General features: G+C 37.0%; 1 protein-coding gene and 1 long non-coding RNA gene across 13 annotated transcripts in view; one reads left to right on the top strand and one right to left on the bottom strand.

Annotated features, from left to right (window-relative positions):
- Positions 1-27,089, top strand: part of ROBO1 (roundabout guidance receptor 1) — a 692,513-nt gene that overhangs the window by 160,842 nt on the left and 504,582 nt on the right. The window contains exon 1 of one of the 11 annotated variants that reach the window (XM_085547246.1): positions 18,760-19,074. The exons of the other annotated variants lie outside the window; for them this stretch is intronic. Within the exon in view, the coding sequence (XP_085403372.1) occupies positions 18,960-19,074 (115 nt within the window). The 5' untranslated portion in view covers positions 18,760-18,959. Of the gene's footprint in view, positions 1-18,759; positions 19,075-27,089 lie in introns of those variants that run through there. 11 annotated transcript variants of the gene reach the window in all.
- Positions 17,597-19,199, bottom strand: LOC146762575 (uncharacterized). Of its 2 annotated transcripts, none has more exons than XR_014946009.1 (2): positions 18,955-19,199; positions 17,597-18,274 (listed from the first exon to the last, which is right to left on the bottom strand). It is a non-coding gene; the product is annotated as an uncharacterized LOC146762575 (long non-coding RNA). The 2 variants fall into 2 exon arrangements; XR_014946008.1 differs by having other exon boundaries at positions 17,597-18,762; positions 18,955-19,187.

Here is a 27,089-nt window from a genome sequence, read left to right on the forward strand (position 1 = left end):
ATGTTATATAAGTATGATGCTATACATTTTTATTTATTTATTTATTTTTAATCATCCTGCTTTCTTTTGGAGGAATAAAAAGTCTTTAGGCATTGTCTATTCTTTCTAAGAGTAGCACTACAGTGTTACAGAGTGGGCTTTGTCAGCACTCATGATGCCTTTGATGCTGTCATGCAGTGGTTATGGGATCCTCTAATAGCAACTGCCCAGGCAGGCTGTAAATCTTGATGTTTCCAATTATATTCTTCATTTGCTGCAAACACTTTTGTCTCCTCTAGTGTTCACAGCCAAACTTCTTTTCTGTTTGTCCTAAAGTATTGATGTTCTCAATTTATATACTCCATTCCTCTATTCTTCAGTCAATTTCCTGTGTTATCTAGGAAGCCCAGTAACAATCAGGGTCACCAAGAAGAAATGACTGGCATCTGTTGAAAGGTATTACTTAACACTAAGAAAATAAAAAATGAACAAACAAACATGGAACTCATACCATAAAGTTTACAGCTTCCATTACAAGGAAACACTAGCTGTGTTCCTGTAGGAAACACTAGCTGGAGGCAGATACTTGGATTATGAACTAAAAAATAAAATTAAATTACTTAAAAAACACACTGCAGATTTCTAAGTGCCTATGGTTGGAACTAGATAATCTGTAAGGTTCCTTCCAACCCAAATCATTCTATGATTCTGTTATTTTATTTCTAAATTAAAAGTATGTGGATACCAATAAGTAACTTTTTTTTTCCCTCAGAATGCTGAATTCTTACATTTCTAGAGCTCCTCTAGATATTTTTAACCTCCCAGAGATTGTTTCAAAAACTGTAAATGTAAAGTACGCTTCTGAAAACACGTGTTTCTTGGAAGACTTCTTCCAAAAGAGTTTGTTGAGCACTCCAGAATATTTTTCAGTTTACTTTCCAGTATTTACATATTCATCCAAAGTAAAAGAACCAACACCAAGTAAAAATAATAAGCATATGAAGAGACACCAGGAATCTTGACATTGAGCTACAAAAAAACCAACAATAAAAAAAAAGCCAAAATCTGATATTCACATGCACACATACACAGACATAGTGAAGAAGAGAGGGGCAAGAGATATTAAGTGAAAGTTCATGTCTACCAATCTCTCAAACAATCTCACCAATAATTAAAAAAAAAAAAAAAAAAAAATCTTACTGCAGGTCAAGTAATTATTCACTGCTGCTTGCTTGTTCTTTTTTTTTTTTTCTTTTTTCTTTTTTCTTTCACTTGGCATTGCTTGAATAGAGATTATGGACTCTGACCACAAATTTCAACACACATTTCAATTTTTCCTCCACCCCTGCGTGACACATTTTTTATCAGCACTGGAACATATTCCAGTGAGCTTCAAGTAGCCTGACAGCTAACAGACGGGTTGAATAAATAGACACTGTGTGTCTGGGGGTCTACATTTCCCCGACTCTGTCTTTTCTCCCCATTCCTGTCTCTCTTGCTCTCCCTCTCCTCATTTCCTGGCCCTGTCAGCTGCTTTAGAATTCCATTTTTAATGTGCTGTGCAAAGTATATACAGGACTGTGTGCCTGGGCAGGCTCTCCTTAATCAAACTTTACACATTCTGTAGTGCATATCACAGTAAGAACAATAGTATTTTAATATTTATTACAAGGTATTTTACATACAAAGGCCTGTAGGTATTGTGCTTCCAAATATTATATTCCTTTAATATCAAATTCACTGCAGCATATGTGATGATAGTAAACCAGACAGTTGTGCCTTGGCTTTGTTCAGGATTGTCCCTTTGATCACATTATGCTTTAAGGAGTCTATTTTACAGCAAATATGAGTTGTCCCCCTGACCTTAAAGAAGAATATCGTCTCTTTGCACTGCAGTAATGACTTCTTTTTCCCACATATCCAGAAGGATGAAGCTTAGGAGCAGTATTCTTAGTAGATTATACTGACAGGCAGTCAGTCTGGTGCATTTGTTATAGTTTTGCTTGCTTGCAAGCTGCCATTTTTTTTTTATTTTTTTATTTTTCCCTCCTTGGCTGAGTATAAAATTGAGTTTAGATTTCACGCTTACAAAGCTGTGGATGTGGGTATTTCAGTTTTCAATTTGTTTCCCCGCTCATATCAGGACCTTTCACTAATTAATTAATTAATTATTTTTTTTCTTTGCTGTGCCATGTAGCTGGATCACACTAACTCACTCATGGAGACTTGGGTTCTTAATTACCAGGAATTTCTACCCTGATAGAATGAATGGAAGAAGGAGGTAGAACATTTATGGCACAGAACTACATTTAATGTCCAGGTCTTTTTGTGCAGCATGACTAGATAGAGACTCAGAAACCAAACATAAGCTTTAATTTTCTTATGTAAGTTGTTTTCTTTGGCTCAAAACTTACATGGCAGCTTAAGAAGGATTAAGTGTGAATATCTGGTTCTGATCCTTCTCAGGTTTGAAGTATTCAGCCCAGAAGAATAAGACTACCTTCTAAGGTGTTAAGATAGATTCCTGATCCCCGACCTAAGTGTGTGTGAGCGTGGGAACAGTAGGACAACCTGAGTTCAGAGCTGAATTTGGCCAGTGGCAGTGGTTGGCTGAAGTTAACTAACCGAGGTGATCTACAAACAAAATGCATACTATCATGAGGCAGAGTAGTTGCTACGCTAAGCTGTGTAGCTGAAAGTGCGATGTGTTAAGCAGTTACTAAACTGCATACAGAACTCTTTTATATTGAAACACTACTCTATACATTGTGACATCTATGTTCTGATTCATTTTCCTCTTAAGCATCAGGCAGAAGAGATGGATGAAGACCATGGCAAATAAACTGATAAGCTTCCTTGTGGTAACCCATCTTTACTCATAAATACATTTCCTGGACTTCTTGTCCATGTCTGAGTAATGACTCCAAAAAGACACTTCTGCTTTCCGTGGACAGATATTAACTAGTTCACCGAATCCCTGAGCTATATGTTGTAACGTAATTTCTGTAAAGCACAAAGGTTAATTTCAGCACTAGTTACATTTCATAATGAATTCTTAGAAAGTGCAATTTTGACATCTTTGACTTCTGTGATTTATCAATTCAAAGCCTCATTTGTCTTGACTGAATGGTATGTGATAATTTGAGAGAGATCATCTTATCAACTGTGCTTTTATCACTTTACTGTCTTCTTTACCATTTTATATTCTATGCTTTGTAAGTTATATTGAAAAACCATTTTCTTTTTTAAGACAATTGTATCTATAGGATATTTCCAAAATTTTTGTTTTTTGGGGGGCATTGTCTATTAATTCATTAGATATTTTGTGCGGTCTGAGATTCATTCAGAACTGACTATAGCAATCCACTTGAGGCTTTTGTTCATAACCCAACAAGGCCTGTCTATAGGCAGATGATTATGTTTATTCTGTTTTGTTTTTGGAGAAATTATCTTAATTATGTGCTCTAGAACAGACAGTGAAAAATGATGGTGAGGGGCATTTTTATCTATCTGCTAGCTTTCCTGTGGGAAAAAGTCTTCTTAGGTCTCACATCTTCATAGCATTATGTACAAAAGTTAAGTTTTATAAATGTATAATTTGTATTTTTATAGGTTTATCAATTTTATAAATTTATTAATACAATTCTTAATGCAGGAGAACTTAAACTTCAAAGGTAGTCTTTGGTATAGGAATAGGAATGCATTTTGGTAATATATTATTCACTGTAAAACCCACTAAATTAGAATTAGTATTTGCTTTAGGAACAATGAGCACTATAATATATTCTCCTGTATTAAATTAGTTTGAGTGTCAATAATAAGAAGCATGGGTGAGAATTCTGCTGGGGGAAAAAAAATAAGCTTCTCCACACACGTTTTAAGTTCTTGGGATTCTTTATTGTATATTTCTAAATTGGGCAGTGATTACATTCTCATCCTTACACATCCTTTACAAAAGCAAAAGCAATTCTTTTCCTTGAAGGAAATAATTTTGTATTTTAGGATTTATTATATATATATATATATATTAGCACTTAAACAGGACTTAGAATTTTTGTTGCATGGTTATTTTCTAGAATTTAATATTTCTAAGCAGAGTTGTTCTTTGCTTCTTTCCTTAGTCATCTGATTAAATGGTGTTTTTGAAACAGATAGCTCTTTTCCTCATGGGTTTTAACTAAAATTTTGTGTAAACCAGTAGAAAAATTTTCATCGATCTCCACATGGCTAAATCACCTCTGATGTTGTAGTATTCCATAAGGCTATTTTTGTATCTGTTAGCTACACTATTAGTTGATATTCTTAACAGCTTTTCATCAAAATATGTCTAATGTTTTTTAAACATGAGAAGAAGAGTTGAATATAAAAGATTTAATTCAGCAAAAAAATACCTTGAATCTGGTTCTATGGTGTTGCAAGCTTAATATATTTTAGTTTACATAGCTTGTTTTGAAAATTGGGTTTTATTATGAGTTTATAAATGCAATTTCCTTAATTTAGAGAGAGTGAGGGAAAAAAAAAAACACAACAAGAAACAAACTTTAATAGTATTAATTTCTAGCAGGTTTAGTAGTTTCTGACATTGCATGAGGTAGGAAAATCTTAAAATATGGCATGTGAGCATTTTGTGATGTTTAAATCCTACTACCTCATCTAAAAATTTCACTAGAGTTTTATTATGTGCCTGAGAGCCATGAGATATCTTCACATCTTTTGTGCAGATCTCTGACATCTGGTTTTATTTTTGTGTTTATGGGGCTAGGAGCAGCCGTCGTAGCTAACTGAAGACTTGTTGCTCTGTTCTCATTCTTTGGAAAAAAGTGGATGACCCAAAGTCCCCTGTGAGTCTGGAGCTAAACTGAATAGAATTAATTCAAAACAATATTATTGAGCATATATGATAGTGTAATAAAATTAAAGCTAAAGAGACTTGTTGTAGGGCTTACACTGGAATTAACCTTAGCCACGATAACACACCTTGTCTTAAATACACTGAGCCTAAGTACCTAGTATTTTTATACTAATTAAAAAATATAAATAATAATAAAAAAAGAAACAGTAAAACTTTGCAAATGTTATAAATGGTAACTGGTCACTACCTTAATTCACAGTGTAACATTCAATTTTTTAAATAACAAAGCAGGTATAATATATACATTTTTTTCTGAACAAAATGAAGAATGAGAACACAGTTTTAATAATGAAAAACTTTACTAGACTACTCTCTTACACTGAAAATCATGAAGATTGTTAGTAAACTTATAGTAATAGTATAGTATAGTGTGTGTGTGTGTATATTCATATATACAATTGTAATACTATAGTATTGTAGTAAATAACATTGTCTTGCTCCTGTCTACTTAGTGACACACATATATAAATGTATATATGCACATATATATGCAAGTATAGAACCAGGCTTATTTTTCTATGTCTGTGAAAAATCCACTATGTTAAGGTTTTTAATAAATAATATATCTCATTAAAGTTTCATAGTAAACAAAGCTGTATGCATTACATACATTATTGTAAAATACTTCAGTTTTATATTCTTTAATTATAGACTATTATAGCCACATCGACTATTTCAGAAAAATGTTTTGATGTACTATGTCTAATAGATTTTTATTTAAAAGAATTTCTATAAAAAGAATGCTAAACTTTAAGTTTTACTTTATGGATTTCAGGGAAACTAAATGCACAATAACAAATTTATTGAGCAGTGGAGACTTCAGTTATTTCACTCCTAAAAAGAAAAGAAAAGAAATTCTCTAGTGATTTTAGTTTTTATGGTTTTTTTGTTTTGTTTTGTTTTTTTCAAATTAAAAAAAGTTTTCTGACATCAGTAGCAAGCACAGTGCAAAGGTCACCTCTCCTCTCCTCTCCTCTCCTTTTTTTATTTTTCATTTTTTCCCAAAAAACTTTTTGAGTAGTTTATCAGCTTCACAGCTCCCAGCAAAGTACCTGACAAGAATCTGAACAACAAAAAAAACTCACACCCCCACCAAACCCAAACTTTTGTTTCCTATTTTTTTTTCCTTCTCTTTTTGATTTTTAGTATTAGTTTTAACACCACAATTCTTCTTCAGTTTTCATTTATCATTCTTAATATTTTACTTTTGAAATTCTGCCTTATGATTACCTTCATTACTATTCCCTTCTCTGTCTTTGAAGTACAAGCATCTTATGCATTTGTTTTCATGAGGAGTTGGAGAAATCCTTTAAGATCAGCAGCAGAAATTTTGCATACAGAACTATTTTGAGACGGAAACTGGGAGGGTGTTTTTGAAGGAACCATCTGCTGGGACAGAAACATGGAACAAAAGATTAAGTACTCAATACTATTCATATGCATTTTTAGAAAATTTAAAAAAAAAAACCAAAAAAAAACCACACACACAAAAAAAACCATTACCTGTCCCTTTAAAGAATGGTGAAAATTTTATATCTTTTGAAATTACTGGAAAAGATTGACTATTACTACGTGCATATGTTACTGTTTGAGAAATCATATCCATTCCTATACATAATTTAGACTTTATGCTTGCAATAAAATGAGCTGTGGATTGCCTGTAAGAAGGAAATAAGGCATACAGTTGTAAAATTATTTTGCAGAAATTCACAAGTTAATTCAAGACCCAATAATTATTCATGAACTTATGGTGGTTAACATTCAAAAGCATTTATGTTTCTGTTCTGTAACAGATTTTATCCAGAGACACCTTACAGCCCAACCAAACCAACCCCTGCCATGGGCAGGGCTGTCCCCCACCAGCTCAGGCTGCCCAGGGCCCCATTCACCCTAGCCTTGAGCGCCTCCAGGGATGGGGCACCACAGCTTCTATGGGCAAATCTGCAAAGGATTTAGAGAATATACCTTAAACCTTTCACATCTCAACATTTTGCTGTGAAAAAATATTTCATTGTAAATACAAATAATGATCTTCATAGTATCTGCAGTCACTTCTTGCAGCCTGCATTTCAGCTGGCTACCTATTTGGTTCCAAATGCTTGTAGATTTGATTATTTAAATCCAATACCAATGAAAATGAGTTTTAATGTCCATATTAAAATTGTTTAAAATCCATCTGGCTATATTGATGTTAATCATTACTATCATTTGCTTCAAGTGTTTAATATACTAACACGTATATTTCCTTAAACATAAAAATGTTGTTAAAACAAACAAACAAACAAACAAACAAAGTGTTTAAAAGCTATTGCTCTGCCCACTTTCTTTGGAATTAATTTTAAACAGTCAATACAATAATTCTTAGCTGGAGATTTTATAGACTGTTTCATTACTTTGTTAAGCGCTGAGTAGGATGTCTTTTGGCTGAAGCTCCTGTAGATTTGGGGAATATTTTTGTTCTGTCTTTTTTACTTGTCAGGTGAAGTATCATTTTCTAAACTATGACATGGCAAGTTACAATTCCTCATTTCTGGTGTACATGGCATTATGTAACAAAGACAGTAAGCCCAGTAATGTATGAAGCAGTTGCCATGTTACATCTCAGAATCATAAATTCAAGATGTATCAAATTCTAAACAAACTGAGCAGGAATGTGAATTACAAATATAAATTTACTCTAGGGACTTCTATGTATACACTGCATAATTTTGCTGTATGCCTACACTTCAGAGTCAGAAAATGGACCTCACAGAGTGAAACTGCCAACATATGTTGTAAGCAAAGAATTATGTCATGTAGTGCTAAGGCTAATAGCTTAAATTATGGATAAATGGTAATGGATCCACAGGTGGCCTTACAATCCACATTACGAATTGTAGCAGCTAGTTAAAGGAGAAGCTGTTACCTTACAAAACAAGATGTTAAGTGTTCTTTTAATTTTAGTCTCCACCTATTCCCTTAAAATAAACAAATAGTAAATATGTATTTTGGTAATTTGTAATAAATACTATGCACATACATATATGTGTGAGGAGACATAGCCATGAAAAAGACTTAAAGTACTCCAAAGAGAGAATTGTGTTGCATTGATCTTATTAAAAGAAAATTGTTAAGGAATTTCTAGAAAGTTAGACTGAAGGGAAGATATGTATCAATTCAATTGATGAAAAATCTGAAAAAAGATTGTGTAAATATTGAGCCCGATAAACATTATGTTTAATGAATGAATTTTAAATAAACTGAATTGGAACAACAGAAGTTATGAAGGGGATGAAGAGGTGAAGGAGAAAATGAGGAAGAAGATGAAACAAGAGGAAGGAGTGTAAGCATGGACTAGCAAAGGGAAGAGCCCAGTGACATTTTGGCAGGGTGCTCTCCCCACCTTCTTTGTTTCCAGATGTCATGGGGCATATGTGGGATCAAAACCTGCCGTGAGGTTTGTGAACCAAATGCTTTAGATTTCTGTAGACTTCTTGCAGAGTTGCCTGTTTTATTTATTTATTTTAATTGAATTAATTCATAAAAGCTGTCTGCAAAGCAGAGCTAATGGTAGATCTTGGAAGGTGACGTGCACTGCATGGGTACACATCAGTCCCCGGGGGTGACAGTCACCCTTTGCACTTACCTTCTCCATAGCACTACTGGTCTTTATTTTAGCTAACATAAAGTCTTCAGTTTGACAAAACTGTGGTACTTCCTTTGCATGTACAGGCTTTGTTTTCAGACAACTGTGTCCTTATGAACTCTGCAGTCCTGCAAATAAGACTGCAGAACCAGTGAGCTCAGAGGATAATTTTTACTCCTTCTTTCTAAAACCTTGCCTTCTAAACTATACTGGATTTTAGTAACATACTTCTGATGCTTAAAAATTTATTATTTATTCCGGTGAGTCTGTGACTGCTGTTTTAAGATCTGACATGAATACAAAGAGGAGAGTTTTTGAATTACTTTCTTTTCTTGCCTCATAAATTTGAAACTATTGTCTTTACTGGCCTACTGAAAAAGTCATGCTAAAGCTTTCATCTTTAAAATAGCTCTGAGTGCACCTAGAATAGCTGTCAACAGAGCAGAAATCTGTGAAATGTAGCAGAGAACAAAACCACATGTAAGTGAGAAGCAAATGTGTTAACTTAGCTAACATGGGAAACCAGATTAGACTAGTCTTAATAATAAGAGGAAAAACAGGTTTTCTATGGGATGCAATGAGTTCAGACACTGAAACCGTTTTACAGCATTCAGGGTACATTCATTTTCATCTAAAGGGATTCATACTGATAACTCCAAAAGATGACAGTCATCCTTCTCATCTTATGATGGAAATCACTCTCTCATTTTCTCTTATTACTGTGACTTTCCATTTTATTTTTCTGTTAGACACACCGTATCCATCTTCTCTGGAAGAAAAAAAAAAAGGGGGGGGGGAAGGCTGCCAATAAGTTTTGTTACTACAGAGTTTTGTCTCTTAAAGCTTCATATTTTTCATGGCATGATTTTTCTATATTTCATCTTCCAGAAGGAGAATTTGATTATTAGATCCATACTGTTTTTGTTAAAACCACATCTTTCACTTAAATGTATCATTTTTTATTGCCACAATGACAGATAAAAAAGATAACATGAACCCAAATCCAAAGGAAGCCTAGTGGTGACATACAAGACATTTCTTCAAGTGGATGACAAAAACCTCTGTGCATCTCTTGAACCAGAGCTTATATTGGAAGCAGTTACCAATTAATATTCATTTTATTATTGAAATTATTAATTACAAGTCACTCATATACTTAGGAATGTTGATTATCCTATGTGTTAGTTACTATGATATCATTCTATGACATAACACTCATACTGGTGATTATCTAGATTAAAATTTTAGTACTCATTGAAAACAAACAAACAAAAAAAAAACAACATATTTTTATTGTTGATTTCTATTAACACATCTGTGTATAGTAATACTCTATGAAACATGAAATGCTGCATGCTCCCCTGAACCAACTGTGAAAGGATTTTACTGTATGATACATAAATAAAAGCCAAGCATAGTGGCCTATGTATTGAGAAGCTTTATATTGCAATACACAGAAGAAAAAAAAAAAAAAAAAAAAAAAAAAAAAAAGAATATTTGTGTTATATGTCACTTGATTGTAGAGTTAATATGAGATTTGATTTGGTAGCTTTAGCTCCATGCTCTTTAAGACATATCAGCTAGTGATGAGACATTTTTATTTCCATACAGCTATTAGGGATATGGAATTTTTAATTCCAGCAGCTCAAGGCTTAGAATTTAAGGTAAATGTTTTCATTTAGCTTATTGATTCTGTTCCAATTTACAGGATTACCCCATAGCTCTAATTCACCCAAAGAACCTCACTAGGGAGATTTTCAAAGAAGTCATACCACTAACTTTCATTGACTGCTGAAAATGATATTACTGCCTTCTCTCCGGATGTATGGCAACCCAGCTCCCATTGTTCTCTTAATAGGAATGAGCATCCATCTTTATCAAGTAGGCTTTGAAAATGATGATCAAAGCAGAGAAGTCCAGATGCTCGCAGTTTAACGTAGCTCTTCTATGGTCAGTGAATTATTTGTGCCATTTGGGACACAAGCCATGTCATTACTAAAATGATTATGAGTTACTTAGTCTCTAAAATAACTAAATTCAGCATTAAAGAATTAAGTTTTCCCATCTAGAGAGGAAAATGTTAAAATATGTTTTTTTTTCTTTAATTATTTTTTAATCCATTCATTTGCACCAATGTCATTGCCTGCTGAAGGCATCTATACGCTGGGATTTCTTTTTATGTCAGTTATGTGGCACTGACCTTCATTCCTGTTATGATCAGTAGGAAGGTGCTGTGAACAAAATGCCTTCACACACTTGAGTAAAGATAGTGTAATGCTCTCAGTTTAGGTTGGAATAATGTTGGCAAATGCAGAAAAAAAAAAAAAAAATTGCACCTAAGCTTTTGTACCTAATTTTATGCATTTAGTCTTATTTTCTCTTGGCCCATCTGCCAAAATGCTAAAATTCCCTGCACTTCTGGTGCCACTCAACCCAGGAAAAAAAAAAAATAAAATTGTATTTTGTGTTCTGCCATCATCCCCAGCTTAATCTGAACGTGTAGAAAACAACTGATTTTCTTAAGTAAGCAGAATTAATATGAATATCTTCATCTTCTGGGCAAAAAAATAAATAAATAAATAAAAAGTCATATTTTTAATATGTTTGGTAGACTAGCTCCAGTTTCTAGCTTTTTTAGCTGAAATGTACAGCAAGGTCATCAGACAAGGTATGATGTGCTTTTTATTTTTATCTCCTGAGATTTATTTAGAAGGCTGCTGAGATTGCACCACTCTCAGGTTGATCTCTTATTATCTGTTATTCACTGATGTTGGCAGAGTCCTCAGCCCAACCTTTCCTTTGCACCCCATATGGGGTCTCAGCACTGAATATGGGCTGGTTAAATGGGGATTAAGAAAGGAGGATAGGAACAGTAGGTGGGGGCCTTAGTGGAGAGTTAGTAAAAAGGAGAGTTGGGATGCTGAGACAGAGAGTGAGGAAGCTGAGTTAGGTGAAAAGGAAAGCAAGATTTCAGTAAAAATTAGGAAAAAGGGAAGAAGAAATTTAAATTACAAGTAATAAAGAAGAAAAAAGAGACAAGCTTTGTCTCTCATTTTGCAATCATAAAATCTTCAGATCTTCTGTGAAAACTTTCTTGAAACCCACTGGTGTTATATTTTAAGTGTGTGAGAAAAAAGTAAATATAGAAATGCAAATAAGGCCTGGCAGATTAGGCTAAGAATCATTTTTGGATAAACAGGACAAGCACAGTTTATTTTCAGAGCCAAGTAGGATGGCATATTTTTACATTAAACAGTATTCATTTAGTCTTGCAGCAGTTATTTTTGTCTAAACATATCCCTAGAATTCTTCACCACTCAGTAAACACCCCTACATTTGGCTGAATTAATAGGGATAAGGATAAGGATTACCAGTTTGTTAGAACACATAATGATAAATTGCTTGCATAAATTAAATGTGTTTAGGACATTTTTAATCCATAAGTTTGATGTTAAAAGCATGAACATTATATTACAAAATTTTGCTATCAATACAGAACAGGAACTCTGCCTGCACAAGTTTCATGCAGCTTCTCATTTGTGACAACATAAAATGGTGGCTATGCTGAAACATCAATTCATGCATAGCTGTGTAGGTCTGTTAGTTGTATGGTCTCACATAAGTATCATAAATAATCATTACAAGAAGATGTGCAATGACTTCTGTTTTGGAGTCAAAATAACATGAGGCAAATTGCCTTTGAAAGACTGCAGTGTAATATCATAATTTTGAACTGAGGATTTAGTGCCAAAGCTAAAATAGGATTTTGAGATGTGGTGGTGTTGCAAGTTTTACTTTCTTTACTAAAGGTGTGTTAGGATTCAGAGTCTAATGGTAATTCATGCTTTTAAGGAAGAAGTTATTTTTATTGCATATTCCCTTATTTTTGTTGTTGTTGTTGTTGTTGTTGTTGCTGTAGAAGGAGAAGGTAAAGGAAGGAACTAGGTTTGATAGCCTGTGAGAGCATTTGCATCACTCTGATATCCAGGCCTGCTCAGCTTTCATGAGAGAGCACCACTCTTTTGGTCCTTAGCAACTTGGTAGTTCAGGTTGTTTTTTGTTGTTGTTGTTGTTATTGATACTTTTTACCAACGTCTGAGGATGTATGAGCAGTCCAGGGATGCTGTGTTATAAAGCTGAAGTTATCCACCTTCAGTATAGATAGTGGCCCTTAAGAAAGATTTGCTGCTATAGACTTCATAAATAATGGCTCAGTTCTTTAGTTTCTTTAGGAAGGATGATGTGGTTTTTTTTCCCCTGAATGTAAGTTTAGATATCTCTCATAGGATCTAGTTTTGCATTCCTAGCCACAACAAAACCACTTATTTGTAACATGTTTACAAACCTGTTTTTCTTTCATTTATTTTCTGATGGATTTAAAGCATCTGTTGCAAAGGAAGAATAAATCATTTATAATGAGATTGGGGGGGGGGGAAAAAAAAAAAAGTCATTTGTCGTGCTTTTCTCATACTAGTTAGGCCAACAATGTAGAATTTCTTGTAAAATATATAGTAGTTGTTGACCTAGGCTTCCAGATATTTACTAATGCCCATTCAACTGCAGTCAGATGGAAAAATAAGTCAGGTGCTATTCTTCGATCTTTGTTTGTGTTTTGAAGTCTCTTTTGTATTTGATGGCCTCAGACCCATGCACTTCAGAAGAAAAAAAAATCTGTGCTACCTTGAGGGCACAAGGATAGATGGTAAACTGATAAGGTGCAGAAATAAGAAAATTATATTTTATTCCCTCAAAAACCAAATCATATGCTTTAAAGTTTTCATTAAGTGGAACTTAAGAATGTTAGTTTTATAAAATAAATGAATATCTATGCAAGGCTTGTTGGCTTAAGCCAAGTTTCTTTTACACACACGGTACTTCAATCAAGATGAAGTAATATGTTGCAGAACTCTTTTTTAATCGTCTTACTCTTGCTCTGCTTATGTTTGTGAAGTTATTAGCAGGAGCATATGTACGTGCATGCATGCATATGCAGTTCAAGATTTATACGAGCTGAATGCTTTTTCCTCTAAAGTATACAATTTAAAAGGTAGCAAATATATAATGTCATGATCATACAGTGCTTAGTGCACTGTTGGGGTTCAATAAGTAAAAACAAAATGGAAAGGATGTGTTAGTAGGCTGGTGAATTTTGCATATTTATTAAATTTTATTGGGTTGGATCTTGATTTTAATGTACTGTTAAGGCAGGTTTTGGTTTGATTTGGTTTGATTTGGTTTGGTTCGGTTTTGCTGGATCATTAAGAAAACTTTAAAGGAATGGGTAATTTGACAAGAAAAAAAAAAAAAGTGAGGTGTGTTTTGCACTCTTCATGCATCTGTCTCTATCCTCTAGGTGTTTTGTTTGGGTTTCATGTTTAACAACCATGTATCACAACAAACAACAAAGCAAAAAACCATCTAGAGCTGATCTGGCAACTTTTCCATTTCCCCAAGCTTGTAGGAATAACATGATGTATAGGTCTGCCTACCCCCTATACTCACGAATTATGCAAGTCTGTCATTCACTTCCCAGAATCACGCTGTTTTCAAGGCAAACCGCCTCTGTCAGAGATGATCTCCCCAAAGAAAAGAGCGTCACGTGGGCTGCAAAATAAAACCTGGGTAACTTTTAGCTTTACTGAATTCTGTAACTGTTGTCCTGTCATACCTTAAGTCTCTGCAATTGCCTCACAGAGGCTTTCTAGTAGTCACCAGGTTTCCTGTTTCTTTTAAAATTGGAGACTTTCAGAAGTGCATCAAAGGCAACATAAGAAATCTGTGTAGCAGTAGTTTAAGTATGGCTTGCACAACAGAAATAGAGACCTGCTTTGCATTGCAAACCTGATAAAGACACTTTAAAATCAAGGACTCTAACGGGGGCAGCTCATTGCCCTCTGCAACAAGAGGGAGAGAGCAACTACACAGCCTTACTTCTATACTGAAATCATCCTTGCATGGCTTTCAGGAGAACACAGCTCATGAGTCTGTGCTGTGCAGGCCAGGCTTTTCCTTGTCTGCCCTCTCAAGAGATAATATCACAGAATTATCAAGGTTGGAAAAGACCTAGAAGATCATCTAGTCCAACCATTACCAATACTTCCCAGCTAAATCATATTCCTCAACACAACATCCAAACGTTTCTTGAACGCTGCCATGGTCGGTGACTCCACCACCTCCCTGGGCAGTGCATTCCAATGCCTGACTACCCTTTCCAAGAAGTAATACTTCCTAATGTCCAGCCTGAATCTCTCCTGACGCAGCTTAAAACCATTCCCTCTAGTTCTATCACTGATTACAAGAGAGAAGAGGCCAACCCCCAGCTCACTACAACCTCCCTTCAGGAAGTTATAGAGAGCTATAAGGTCTCCCCTGAGCCTCCTCTTCTCCAGGCTGAATATGGTGTGTGACTTTCTGGAACAAGCCAGACTATCCATTTTCAGCACAGCCTCTCCTTAGGAGAAGTTGACAGAGAGCTCCCTGTGTGAGGAGGTGGCTTTAGCTGTGAGGAAAGTGGAGGGCATCTGTTTGCATAAGAGCTGACCTTGCTCCTTACGGACTTCCAGAGTGAGAGGCTGAAGCTTTCATCATGTCTCAAGGAGAAAAGTATCCCCCAGCAGAAGAGAGGGAAGTTGATTTAAAGCCTTCTGGGTCTGGGCCAAAGTGCTGCAAAGATCTCTGCCACCCTTTAGAAGATAAAGGTGATGTCTCTAATGGAGGGAGAGAGCTTTAGAGAAAGTTCTGCTCTTCATGGTTACAAAAGACGAGAGATATCTGATCCAAGGACAGAGCTGTGCAGTACATTGATAGTGACTTTTATCTAGCACATAGTAAAACAAAAATAGACAAGCTAGCACATAATGAAAGCTGAGGAGAAAAGAAATTGAGTGTCTGAAGATTTTGGAGAATGACATATATCAAAGCTGGATGGAGCTACTGTATGTAAATTCATTTTGTAATTTTGGTCCTTAATCTGACCAAGCTGCAATGTATGAATCAGACAAGTGCCTCATCTTGGCATAACCTCTTCAGGTTTTCTGCTGCTTCTATGAAAAAGATGTCCACGTGACTGATTCCAAAAATAATTACGTTGCTTTTGAGTAAGCTTTCAAATTGCTAAGGAGCTCACATGAACAGGAATTATACTTCAGAAACTGAAACTAGTTACATGAGCTATAAAACACTGAATCACATAGAAACAGGCCACCTTTTATTGGGTTTCACACCTCTGAATGCTTAATTAGTTCAGTTTTACTTGCTGTTCTAGGGGGGAAGGCAGCAGATTTGCATTACTCCTGTGGCAGTTACTGCCCACTAAATTTTGCTAACCTTAGAAATATGGTGCATAAGACACTCTGTTACAGAAGGTGATACAAAAGCCTTTTTGGTAATACATTTTCCCTTTCTTACTGCCCTTTCTGTGTGAATGAAGAAAAAGATGGTCACTTAGTTGATGCTACTTTGTACATCCTTTCACATCCATCAGGATAAGGGGACATTTTCTGCAGGAACCCAGGCAGGATAAATGGATGCAACCTCTGCAAAAAATGTCAAGTTTTGTAACCTGAAAAGTACCCTTTCATTATTCTTGTAAGATAAAAAGCCATCTGGCCTACAGTTCTGAAACTTTCCTGTAACTCTGTGAAGAATTATGTACTAGACAAAACAAGTGTGAGGTGTGAGGGCTCAGCAGACATGTGTGGGAACACCAATTGGCCGTACCATTTCGCTTTTGCTCAGAGCAAGCCTCAACGAGCTTTGGACTTAGGATACTGGGGTTTCTTCTATGAGGCACGTCTAGATTTTGGCTTGCATCTGTTTTGCTTGGCTCATCCTGGAATCCCATGCTTTGCCTTTTCTTTTTCCTGGAGGAGATGAGAAGTGGATGTGTGTCTTGGGGGAAGCCTGAAAATCTCTACCTTCTCCCCCACCAGCAAGCAGTGCACTGCAAGCCACAGAATCACAGCTTTGTGCTTTTGATGCTCAAAACTGAAGCTATCATTTGAAAAGGCAGTTTGTTCTGCATTCATAGTAAACTGCATCTTTCAGCATTACTGTTGATGTACTTCTGAAGGACCATATTGTGTTAAATAAATGTTTTTCTCATTCTGTGTTTTGATGCAGTAAAGAATTTGGTGCATTCAGCTATCTTACATAAGCAGCAGTATGATGAGTCATCATCAGAAACTGAATATTCACATGCTTCCCTGACACATGTTATGTGCTAAAAAAAGGGAATCTGAAATTTCCTAGGACTTTATTTTAACACTGTATGTTCCCATAGGAGTTATTTTTGTTATAGGCAGAGGCCTGATGGCAAGCAAAGGGATGACCCTCTGTTGTTCTTCAGCCCATAAATGTGATTCCTGTAGAATGAAATGACTGCAAAAAATCAAGCTTTTGCATCAGGAAATACCTCTGGGACTGGGACTTGCTGACTCACTGACCAGACTCCGTGCTGGCTCCTCATGCCAAAACCACCACCTTCTGAACATCTGTACATGGGAGATAGATTAATGTGTCAAGTGTGCCAGGGCCAGGGCAAAAACCGTAATGTTTAGCATTACATACTTGTAATGTGTAACATGTGTGGGGTTTGACAGAGCCAGGTTCTTTATGCCCTGCGCTGTAAATGCTTCAGTTCTTGTACTGAATATAAAAACTGCAGAGAGAGCCTCTCTCTGCTCTTGATTTCTTCAGTTAGTTAGAGTGATGAAACAGAGCCTTCCCATTCCAGTTCCCTGACTCACATTTGTATCCCCCTTTTTAAAGGGCTTCTTTAATAGTAATGGAAGAGACTCTGATACAATACCTTTGCTATCTGATATTTCTAGGTGAATGATTTGCTCTTGGTCTCTTTTGGAAAGCTATCGTCACTAACATCTGAGCATCTAGAGATGAATGGCTTCAGGTGGCTGTGTTTTAACTGGTCACTGTGAAATATCTCAACAGCAATAATCATTTTGAGTTCAGATTTCATAAAGAGCATTGGTTGTGAACACCATGCATTAACAGATAGACATTATGACAAAAATAGCTTATTTTTTCTCTTCTTTCTCTGTAATTGAAATCATATCTAGAAATTTATTCTGGTATTTTATTCAAAAACATCCTTCATTCTACAGTTCAGTTATAGTCATAGCATATACCTGACAGCTAACATGCCATGTGTGATGCATAAGGTCAGATTGTAGAATGCAAATTCTCTGCTGCTCTGCTCTGTTAAGAAAATGAGTTTTACCATTGTAAGTATTTCTGAGGCTGATGATCCTGGTGTTAAAGAACTAGATATTTTCTAAGTTCTTTTATTACGTATAAATGTAGACTTAATCTAGACTAAACTGCTCCATCACCACTAGTGAAAAGCATTCCAATCTTCTTATAGCAATTTTTGGCTCACAGGATCTAGCTTTTCCAGGCTTCCACAGGCCATGTGGGATGATTTCATAACTGTGGTCCATAGATTGTTACTATTATGTTTCTGCTCTGAAACTGTTTAGATCTCCTGGAAAAGCCTGTAATCCTGCTGCCCAGTCTGGCTGGGTGCTGTGTAAGATGGCCCTGCACAGCTGGCTCAGTGGGCAGCAGGGTGCTGGCACAGCTGGGTTGCAGGCACAGCTCTGTTTGTCAGCAGATGCAGGCAGGCGAGGACAGCATCAGTTCTCAGTGCTCCTTGTTGCATGCTTCTCTGTTAGCAAACTGCACCATTCCTTCAGGGGCTGCTGGCAGAAACCTGGTTAGCATTGTTTGTATTGCTTTCCCTGGAAATAGAGGATGTTTATGCTAAATAAGCGGCAGAGTAATTGAACATCATAAAAATATGTTTCTTTTTTTAAGCCTTTCTCCTCCTTTTTCCTCCCCGCCCCCTCCACCCACCACCCTTTTGCTGTGAGTAGGAGAGGCAGCTCCACAAACTGTCCTTTTGCACCGTTGACAAATGTAATGAATTTTGAGCTTCGACATTAAACACTCCGTGTCACCTGCTTGGCGAAACTGCAGTGAAGTATGCAAGTCAAGGAGAAAAAAAGCCAAACCACCACCTCTGCTTTCAGCCTGTCTGTGCCCGGAGTTGCAGTGCTGTGGGGAGCACTGATAAACACTGGGAAGAGCTGAGAGGTGGCAGAGGCAGGTTAGGAATCAGTGGCTCCTGTCAGACCATGGAGATCTTTCCCTACGTCTCCTGCAGCATCTGAGTGCCAGATTCACCTGCTCAGAGGAAGCCTTTACAACTGTTCTGTTTTCACATGCCCTGGATAAAAGGAAGAAATGATGCAATGGAAATATAATTTTTAGTAAGCATTTCTAATAGAAATGATATTTTACATCTCCCTCTGCCTCTGCTGAGTAAGTGCTATTTAGCTCCAATTATTCATTCCTAAGGAAAGTCTCCTAATTCATCTTTATCAGTACTCCCAGGTAGAGGTTATTCATTTTTCTTTACCTGGCATGGCTGTGCTGTCACTGCTGCTGCTGCTGCTGCTGTGGCTGGTAGGAGTCACTGCTGCTGTGGACATCTCGCCTAGAATGAGAGCGGGGTCAAGGTGGAGAGGTGAAAAGAACCGTGAGTAACCTGGGCTTTTCCTGCTCTTCTTCTCTGCTCTGTACTCAAAGAAATGTGTTAGGCCTCATTTAGCCTTGTAAGTCCTCCTCTCCAGGAGATTGTTCTTTAATAATAACCTGAAGGACATTTAATTATTGATAGTTAAATATGCATGCAGAAATCTGAGGCCACACCTTCTGTACTCTCCACACATCTGCTGCGCAGTGCTGTGTTTCCTGCAAGCTTCCCAAACAGCCTGTGCTTGTTAACTCCTGTATTTCCAGGGAGCTGCAGGTCTTCCAGGATATCATCAAATGTGCCTTTTCTATTTACAGCCTTACCATGTTGCGCGTTATTTTAAATGTTGGCATTGATAGAGGAGTAAATTTTAAAGGTGTACTGATTATGTGAAGGAAGCTTGTAACCACGGTGATTATGCTCAGTAAATTTATTGGTATAAGCAGCAAAACTGCAGCTTAAATCAACACATTTAGAAGATGGGATTTAACACAGCAACATTTGTCAATGTTGCACTTACAAAGGAAGAAAGAAATATGACTATTAGAAAAGGGAAGCAGATGAGTCATGACAATATTTGGAAGTGAGGCATACAGGACTTTGTGTTGCATACACAATTGTTTGACTGAATATCTGGATGAATTTTTTTTTTTTTTTTCATTTAAAGGCAACTCATACTTGCTGGGATTATTCTTTATTCCTGTCCAGCTATATAAATAAGCTTGCTTATTGTAGGCAACATACTGTTACCACTACACATGTGGGGTTTTTTTGCTGCACTTCTTTTAGAAGTACCTAGACTATTAAAAGAGGAAGAAGTGTTGAAAGTGGAATTAAAGATTTCATTTTAATTCAGCTGAATGTGATGTGACTGACTTGAAAATGTATGCAATGAAAGTCATTAACAGAACCTGGGGAAGTGCTGTTGGTATCCTTTGGATGCATATCATCTTGACTGCGCTGTTACCTGAAAACTGATTCACAGCTTGAGTAACACTTGTATTTCCTAAAACATGGATATACGTAACAGTAAATCTGCCCCCAAATCATCATCCTTAAAGGAAGAGGTACTGGACAGAGTGGAACAGAGAACAGAATCATCCATTAATGAATAATTTACATACAAAAACACTCACTGTCCAAACTAACAGACTGTTAATATGTGCATTGATATGTTAATATGTGTGATATGTGCATTAAATGCTGCATATAACATCCTGCAGTTTGTGAATATTTAAGCACAGTTGCTAATTATGCCTAGAAGAGCTCTTTAATTTAATGGATACTCAAATTTGAAACTGAAATTTTACCGGAGCATGTTTCTTAGTGAAAAGGCCATCTAAAATACATCTGCATATCTGTTCATTTACTACCTGTTAGAAAAAAAGACAGCACCCAGAGTAAACAGACTGTATCTCCAGTTTTGACATACTGTTTTTCAGCTGCTTGAAAGTTCATGATGCTGAACTTAGAATGAAAAAAAGTGAAATAGATGAGGTGTAAGTACTGACCTCTCACAAAAGCATTACTGAACAAAAGTTAGTCACTTTGGGATGGCCTTTAGCCACGATGAGTAAATTGCACAAAAATTCAGGTTTGAAATCACCTCACCTTTAAGCATTTGTTTTGCACCTATAGAAGGTCGTTTAATGTCTTCAGTATTTAGCAATTAGACCTTATGGTTTCAAATTTTCTCTTTCTTCTGTCAGCACAGATCTTCTCTGTTTAGCACATACACAAATTGCTGATGTGGGCTTAGAGGAAAAACAAAGATATAAATTAGTTTTTATATCTTACTGATACCACAGCACTTAATTGTAGAATGTGTTAATAGTTACAGATCTGAGCCAAGTCTCCTTGCAATCCAAAGAAGATGTTTGGATCAGATCCTAATGGTCCTTTTGTTTAAATACTAATTAATATTTTCACTAGGAACAACTGTTCTGATAAAGAGTTCTTAAAAGAATCTTATTTTGATTCTGTGCCATTTGGCTTTTGTTATCCATGATGCCAAAATTCCTCTTTTTGCAGAATGCAGTTATCTTTCAAGGGTGGATGCTATGAGAATCAGACAGCTCCTCCTTTTGGGGAAAACAGAAAATTAAAATACAGTGTAATCCTAGCTGCCTGTTTCTCTGTGAGTAGATATTGTATGTTCACCTGGGAATTGATTGAGTACTGAAAGTCTTCTCTTGCTGGTTTATTCTTGCACATCATAGTTAAAGTACTACTAAAATATAAAAAACAACAACAATAAAACTCTCTGAAGTTGTGTGGTTACATAGTACTGTTTGTTTAGTAGAGTTGTGGTTACATTCCACAGTCCAAGCAACAAATGCGGCTAAATAAAAGGGGACATAGCTGGTTTCTTCTGCTCTTCAACAAGGATTTTCACTAGAGCATTCAGTATTAGCAGTTTTACTATGCTTTGAAAGATTTGTGTACAATACAGACAAATTTAAAAACAGTTTTATTCAAGTACTCTTTTAAAGGATAGAATAACTTTCTGTTTCTATGGATTAGAATCCTTCTTAGGATTCTCTATGATGTTTTTCCTGATAAGATCATACTATATTAAGAGGAACAATGAGTCATCCAGAAAAGTCACAATGATACAAGTTCTATCTGTGCTTCTCAGGACCAGAGTAGTCCAGCAAGGACCACAATAAACTTTCTGTATGAGATGTACTGAGGGAGTTGCCAGAAGTGTTCACCGTGCCAATTTCCATCATTCATCAACAGTCCTAGTCAATTGGTGAGGTCCTAGATGACCTGAGACCTACCAGTGTGATCCTCATCTACAAAAAAGGTCAGAAGAATATCCAGAGAACTATAGGTCAGCTTAACCTCAGTACTAGAGAAGGTCATAGAACAGATAATCTTCAGTGTGATCAGGTGGAATGAGAGAGCAGGGGATCAGCTAGCACGGCTTCATGAAAGGCGGATCCTGCTTGACCAACCTGATCCCATTCAATGACTGCTTGACCCACCTGGTGGATGAGGGAAAGGCTGTTGGTTGAAATTTACCTAGATTTGAGTATAGACTTTGACACTTACTCCCACAGTATGATCCTGGAGAATCTGCCAGCCCATGGCTTGGATGACTTACACTATTCACTGGGTAAAGAACTGTCTGGAGGACCAGCCCCAGGGAGTATTGGTGAATGGAGTTAGATCCAGCTGGTGATCAGTCATGAGAGGTGTTCTCTAGGAGTCAATATTGGGGCCTCTTCTGTTCAGAACCTTTATAGTTAAAGACCTGGATGAGGGGGTTGAGTGCACTGTCAATAAGTAAGTTTGCAAATTACACTAAGTTGGGAGAAAGTGTTGATCTGCCTGGGGGTAAGATGACCCTACAGGGGGATTAATGCGCTGAGGCCAATTGCATGATGTTTGACAAGACCAAGTTGTGAGTCCTGCACTTGGGTACTTAGAACCCCAGGCATTACTACAGGTTGGGAACAAGGAGCAGGGAAGTGATTATCTCTTTGTACTCAACATTGGTGAGACTATACCTTGAGTACTGTGTTCAGTTTTGGGCCCCTCACTACAAGAAAGACACTGAGGCACTGGAGTGCATCTAAAGAAGCATAGTGAAGTTCGTGAAGGATTTGGAGCACAAGCCTCACATGAGGAACAGCCAAGGGCATGGCAGTTGGTTAGCCTAGAGAAAAGGAGGCTTAGGGGAGACAATATGACTCTCTGTAAATACCTGAAAGGAGGCTGTGGCAAGGTGGGGGTCAGGCTCTTCTCCCAGGTAATAGTGATAGGACAAGAGGTAATGGCCTCAAGGTCTGACAGCAGCTCAGAAAGAGTGGTGGGGCCTGGAACAGGGAGGTGATGGAGTCACTATCCCTGGAAGTGTTCAAAAAAACAGCAGACATGACACTGAGATAAATGGTTAGTGGGCATGGTGGTGATAAGTTGACTGTTGGACTAGATAATCTTAGAGGTCTTTTCCAACTTTAATGATTATATGATTTTATGAACATATAAAAACGTGTTTTAGAATATGTAAAATGAATTGCTAGAAAGTGATGCCATGGTGTTGTCTTCTGGCACATTATTATTTTCATTCATATTGTTTTTAAGAATATCAGTGATTGTTATTTGAATGCCTGTATTTAATAACTTTCATGCTTATGATCATGGGAAATAATACCAAGAATTTTCATTGCTATTTTGGTAACAAATTGGAAATATATTAAGACAGTCTTACTGTCCCTCAGAATAAAAACATAACAAAAGAAAAACAGTTTTATAGAGTCATACCATTGTTGTGTTGTTATTAATTCCTGTGTTGCATGCAATATCCCCTCTGAAGACTATACAAGCATTTATTGAAACATTTATAGCTTTACAAATCTATTGCTATACTCTGCAATTTTTTTTTTTCTTTTGTTGTTGTTAGAAAACTTTAAATGGTTTGCTTACTCCAAATAAAGCACATTATTCTCATTTTACTGAGAATACAATTGTAATTTTCTGGGCAAATTATGGACATTACATGAATTACTGAAGAGAAAATGTTTTTCTGATTTTGTTAGAAGTACTTTTTGGTGGAAGAACTTTGTGCAGCTTTAAATTTTTACAAGGCACTAAAGCTATTATTTTACTGCCAAATTCATTTTCTATTAATTTCCTTTCTCTGGACAGTGAATGTGTTTCATTTTTCAAATTAATTTAGAAGTAGTAATAATTAAAACTCAATCTGTTGAGAGATACATTGGAACAGAAAGCTGTGAAGTTCTTGTAATGTGAGTGGTAAAAAGTTATAGAAATAATCTTCTCCAATTACTTTCAGTACTCAGAAAAACTGAGAGTAGGGAATTAACTTAAATGATTCAGGTAATCGTAATTTATTTCTAGATCAAAACATACTTTGCTTTCTTCAGGCTAAGAGGGAATCTCATCAATGAAGTAAGAGTGCAAAGAGGACAGAGCCAGCTCCTTTCAGTGGTGCTCAGTGTTAGAACAAGAGGCAGTGGTCCTCTCAGAGAGAGGTTCTCTCTGAACATCATAGAATCATAGAATGGCTTAGGTTGAAAGGGATCTTAAATACCATCAAGTTTTAACCCCCTGCTGTGGGCAGGGCTGCCACCAACCAGATCAAGCTGCCCAGGTCCCCATACAACTTGGCCTTGAACACCTCCAGGAATGCAGCATTTATAGCTTTCTCTGTACAGTCCTTTCCAGTGCCTCATCACTACCCTTGGAGGAAAAAAATTCATTCTGAAATCTAATCTAAATCTCCCCTCTTTTAGTCTAAAGCCATTCCTTCTTGACCTACCACTACTGCACCACACAAAATCTCAATCCTCCTCCTGCTTATAAGCTCCCTTCAAGTACTGGAAGGCCACAATGAGATCTTCCCACAGCCTTCTCTTCTCCAAGTTAAACAAGCTCCAGTTCCCTCAATGTTTCTTCAGAGGATAGGTGTTCCAGCCCTCTGATAATTTTTATTACCCACCTGCAGACTTGCTCCAACAGCTCCACGTCTTTCTTATTCTGGGTTTCCCAGGCTTTGACATGGTACAGATGAAGCCTCAAAAGGGTAGAGAAGAGGAGGACAATCCCCTCCCTCTTCCACCTGGCCCATCCTCTTTTGATACAGCCCAGTATACTCTCTGTCTTCCAGGCTGCAAGCATGCACTGCATGATCTGCCCTTGGGAAAACCATGCTGGCTGTCTTAGATCACCTCCTCATTTCACATGTGCCTTAACTTACCTTCCAGAAGGATCTTCCCAGACACAGAGATGAAACTTACTGGTCTGCAGTTCTCTGGATCTACCTTTCTCCAGTTCTTGAAAATGGGAATGATATTTCCCTTTTTCCAGGCACTGCAGAGAGCTCACGTGACAGCCAAAACTTTTCAAGTATGATGAACAGTGGCTTGGCAAAATATTATCCAGTTCCTTTGCTGTGCAGGTGACAGAGCACTGGCACATGTTGTCCAGAAGGTTGTGGAGTCTTCACCTGTGGAGATTTCAAAAAACCTGGGCAATGTGCTCTGGATGTCTGTGTTTGAGCAGGAGTTGGACCAGAGGGACCCACATGTCCTTGCCAATCTCAGCCATTCTGTAGTTCTGTGAAATACAATATGTGGCATTATCTACCATGAAGAAAAAACTTCAAGATTTAGTAGTAATATTACAGCCTCAAATGTAAATATATTTTGAATCAAAGCCATTAATGAAAGAAATTTAAATAAATGTCTTATGGCTAAAGCTCTTTAAACATAAACAAATGTTTTTTACAGTGCTAATAATGCATTAACTCTATATGTTGTTTCAATGAAAACGTAATCTCTGACATCACGGGCAGATCCAGGCCTGTGAGCGAGGTACATACAAGTTGGTTTTGACTGTGACTACATGAAGTACCTAACCTATATGAGCCTTCCTGGAGCAGCTTCCTGTACCAGTGCTTCCCCATTACAGCAAGCAGAAAGAAAACACCCTTTCTGGAAGCACTGGCTTTTTATTATTTTCACAGATCTAAGCTCTGCATCCAGCACAGCTCACACACAGCTTAGAGATGAGGGTGGGACAGAGCTCAGCAAAGAAGAGGTTGCTTCTGCCAGAGCAGTTAGTGTAATCCAAGGGGACTATATGCTGCACACTACTTTTAAGAGGATCTTCAGAGCAGGTGGACCATCGTGTTAAGCCAGGTGGGCTGCCTGGGCAGCAGCAGGTTGTCTGTACTTGCTGGTGAGCCAGGGCCCAGAGGCCCACAGGTGACTCTGCTTAGATGTGTCTCTGGGTGTGGAGGTGACCACTGAGCTTCCAGGCAAACAGATGCTGGGAGCAGGCAGAAGGTTAGATGATCTGCTTGGGTGAACTCTCCTGGTTTGGTATCAAAAAGTATAGATTGAGCACACCTGCTTTAGATTACTAAAAATAAGTGTTCTTTCAGAGAAACCAGCAAGTTTCTTATCTTACAGAAAGGAAATAAACATATTTATCTCAAACTCTTACACAGTAGTTTTTAATGTTAAAATTCTTTTGTTACAATATTTACCCATCGAATATCTGTAATTTGCAAGTTTATGTGTTAATATTATCATCTTGCACTATGTGCTTCATTGAAAGCTTTAAAATATATTGAAAGACCTTCTTTTTCATTCAGTCTTGTAACATCTGCTAAGGCAGGGATTTGTACATTCTCCTTTAAGTATGGTTGATGATTATTTTTAATCACACTGTAATCAAGTTTAAAACATTGGATATAATACCTGCGAGATTTGTTTGTATTTTGTGTTTTGTTTTGTTTTTAATTTGTTGTTGCTTCTTTTAGCTGTTGTCTGAGGACAATTGAAGAATTAATAACACTGTTGTACATGAACTCCACCAAAGCCCTCTATGCCTGGTTTCCTTTCTTTTTATTAATTATCTTCAGTAGTCAGGCATCCTGATTATTCATCTTCTTCTGTCTCTTCACTTGGTGATACATGGACACATTAGGACTGAGTACTCAAATGGGAATGTGAAAACCATTCACTTCCTAGATACGTAGTTTATGGTGCTCCTAGTCTGTTCTCCTGCTGAGAGCAGCATCATTAACACCAAGATTTAAAAAAAAAAAAATCACAAGGTTAATGTTAGATGAGTAAAGAAATCTTTCAGTCATGATCTTACAGTCCTGTGCTTGCATTCATTTCCTCCATTTTCATGCCGTTTACCAACATAAGAAAAATTCAAAAAGTCACCACTTACCTCCAGAGCCTGAAGCTGCAACTGGTACAGTGTCTTGTGTCCCACTGCTTGACCCTTGATTCCTGCCCACCCCTCCATGGGATGCTAACTGGGAATACAAGAGTATTGTGCTGTTTCAACAAATGGTTGGGAGTATCTTTATCCCTTCATCTCATGTGTTGATTTCTTTTCTGTCTTTTCCTTATTCCTTTTTCTGTATTGCATAATTATCTGGTGGCTCAGCTGTGATTCTTCAGCACTGTGTCCACTGCAGCTTTTCTACTGCCATGTGTGATCATTGCCAGCCCTCATGGCAGTGAGTC

This window comes from Coturnix japonica, chromosome 1 (genome assembly GCF_054131305.1).
Source record: "Coturnix japonica strain WE chromosome 1, WE-NBRP24, whole genome shotgun sequence".
Taxonomy (NCBI): domain Eukaryota; kingdom Metazoa; phylum Chordata; class Aves; order Galliformes; family Phasianidae; genus Coturnix; species Coturnix japonica.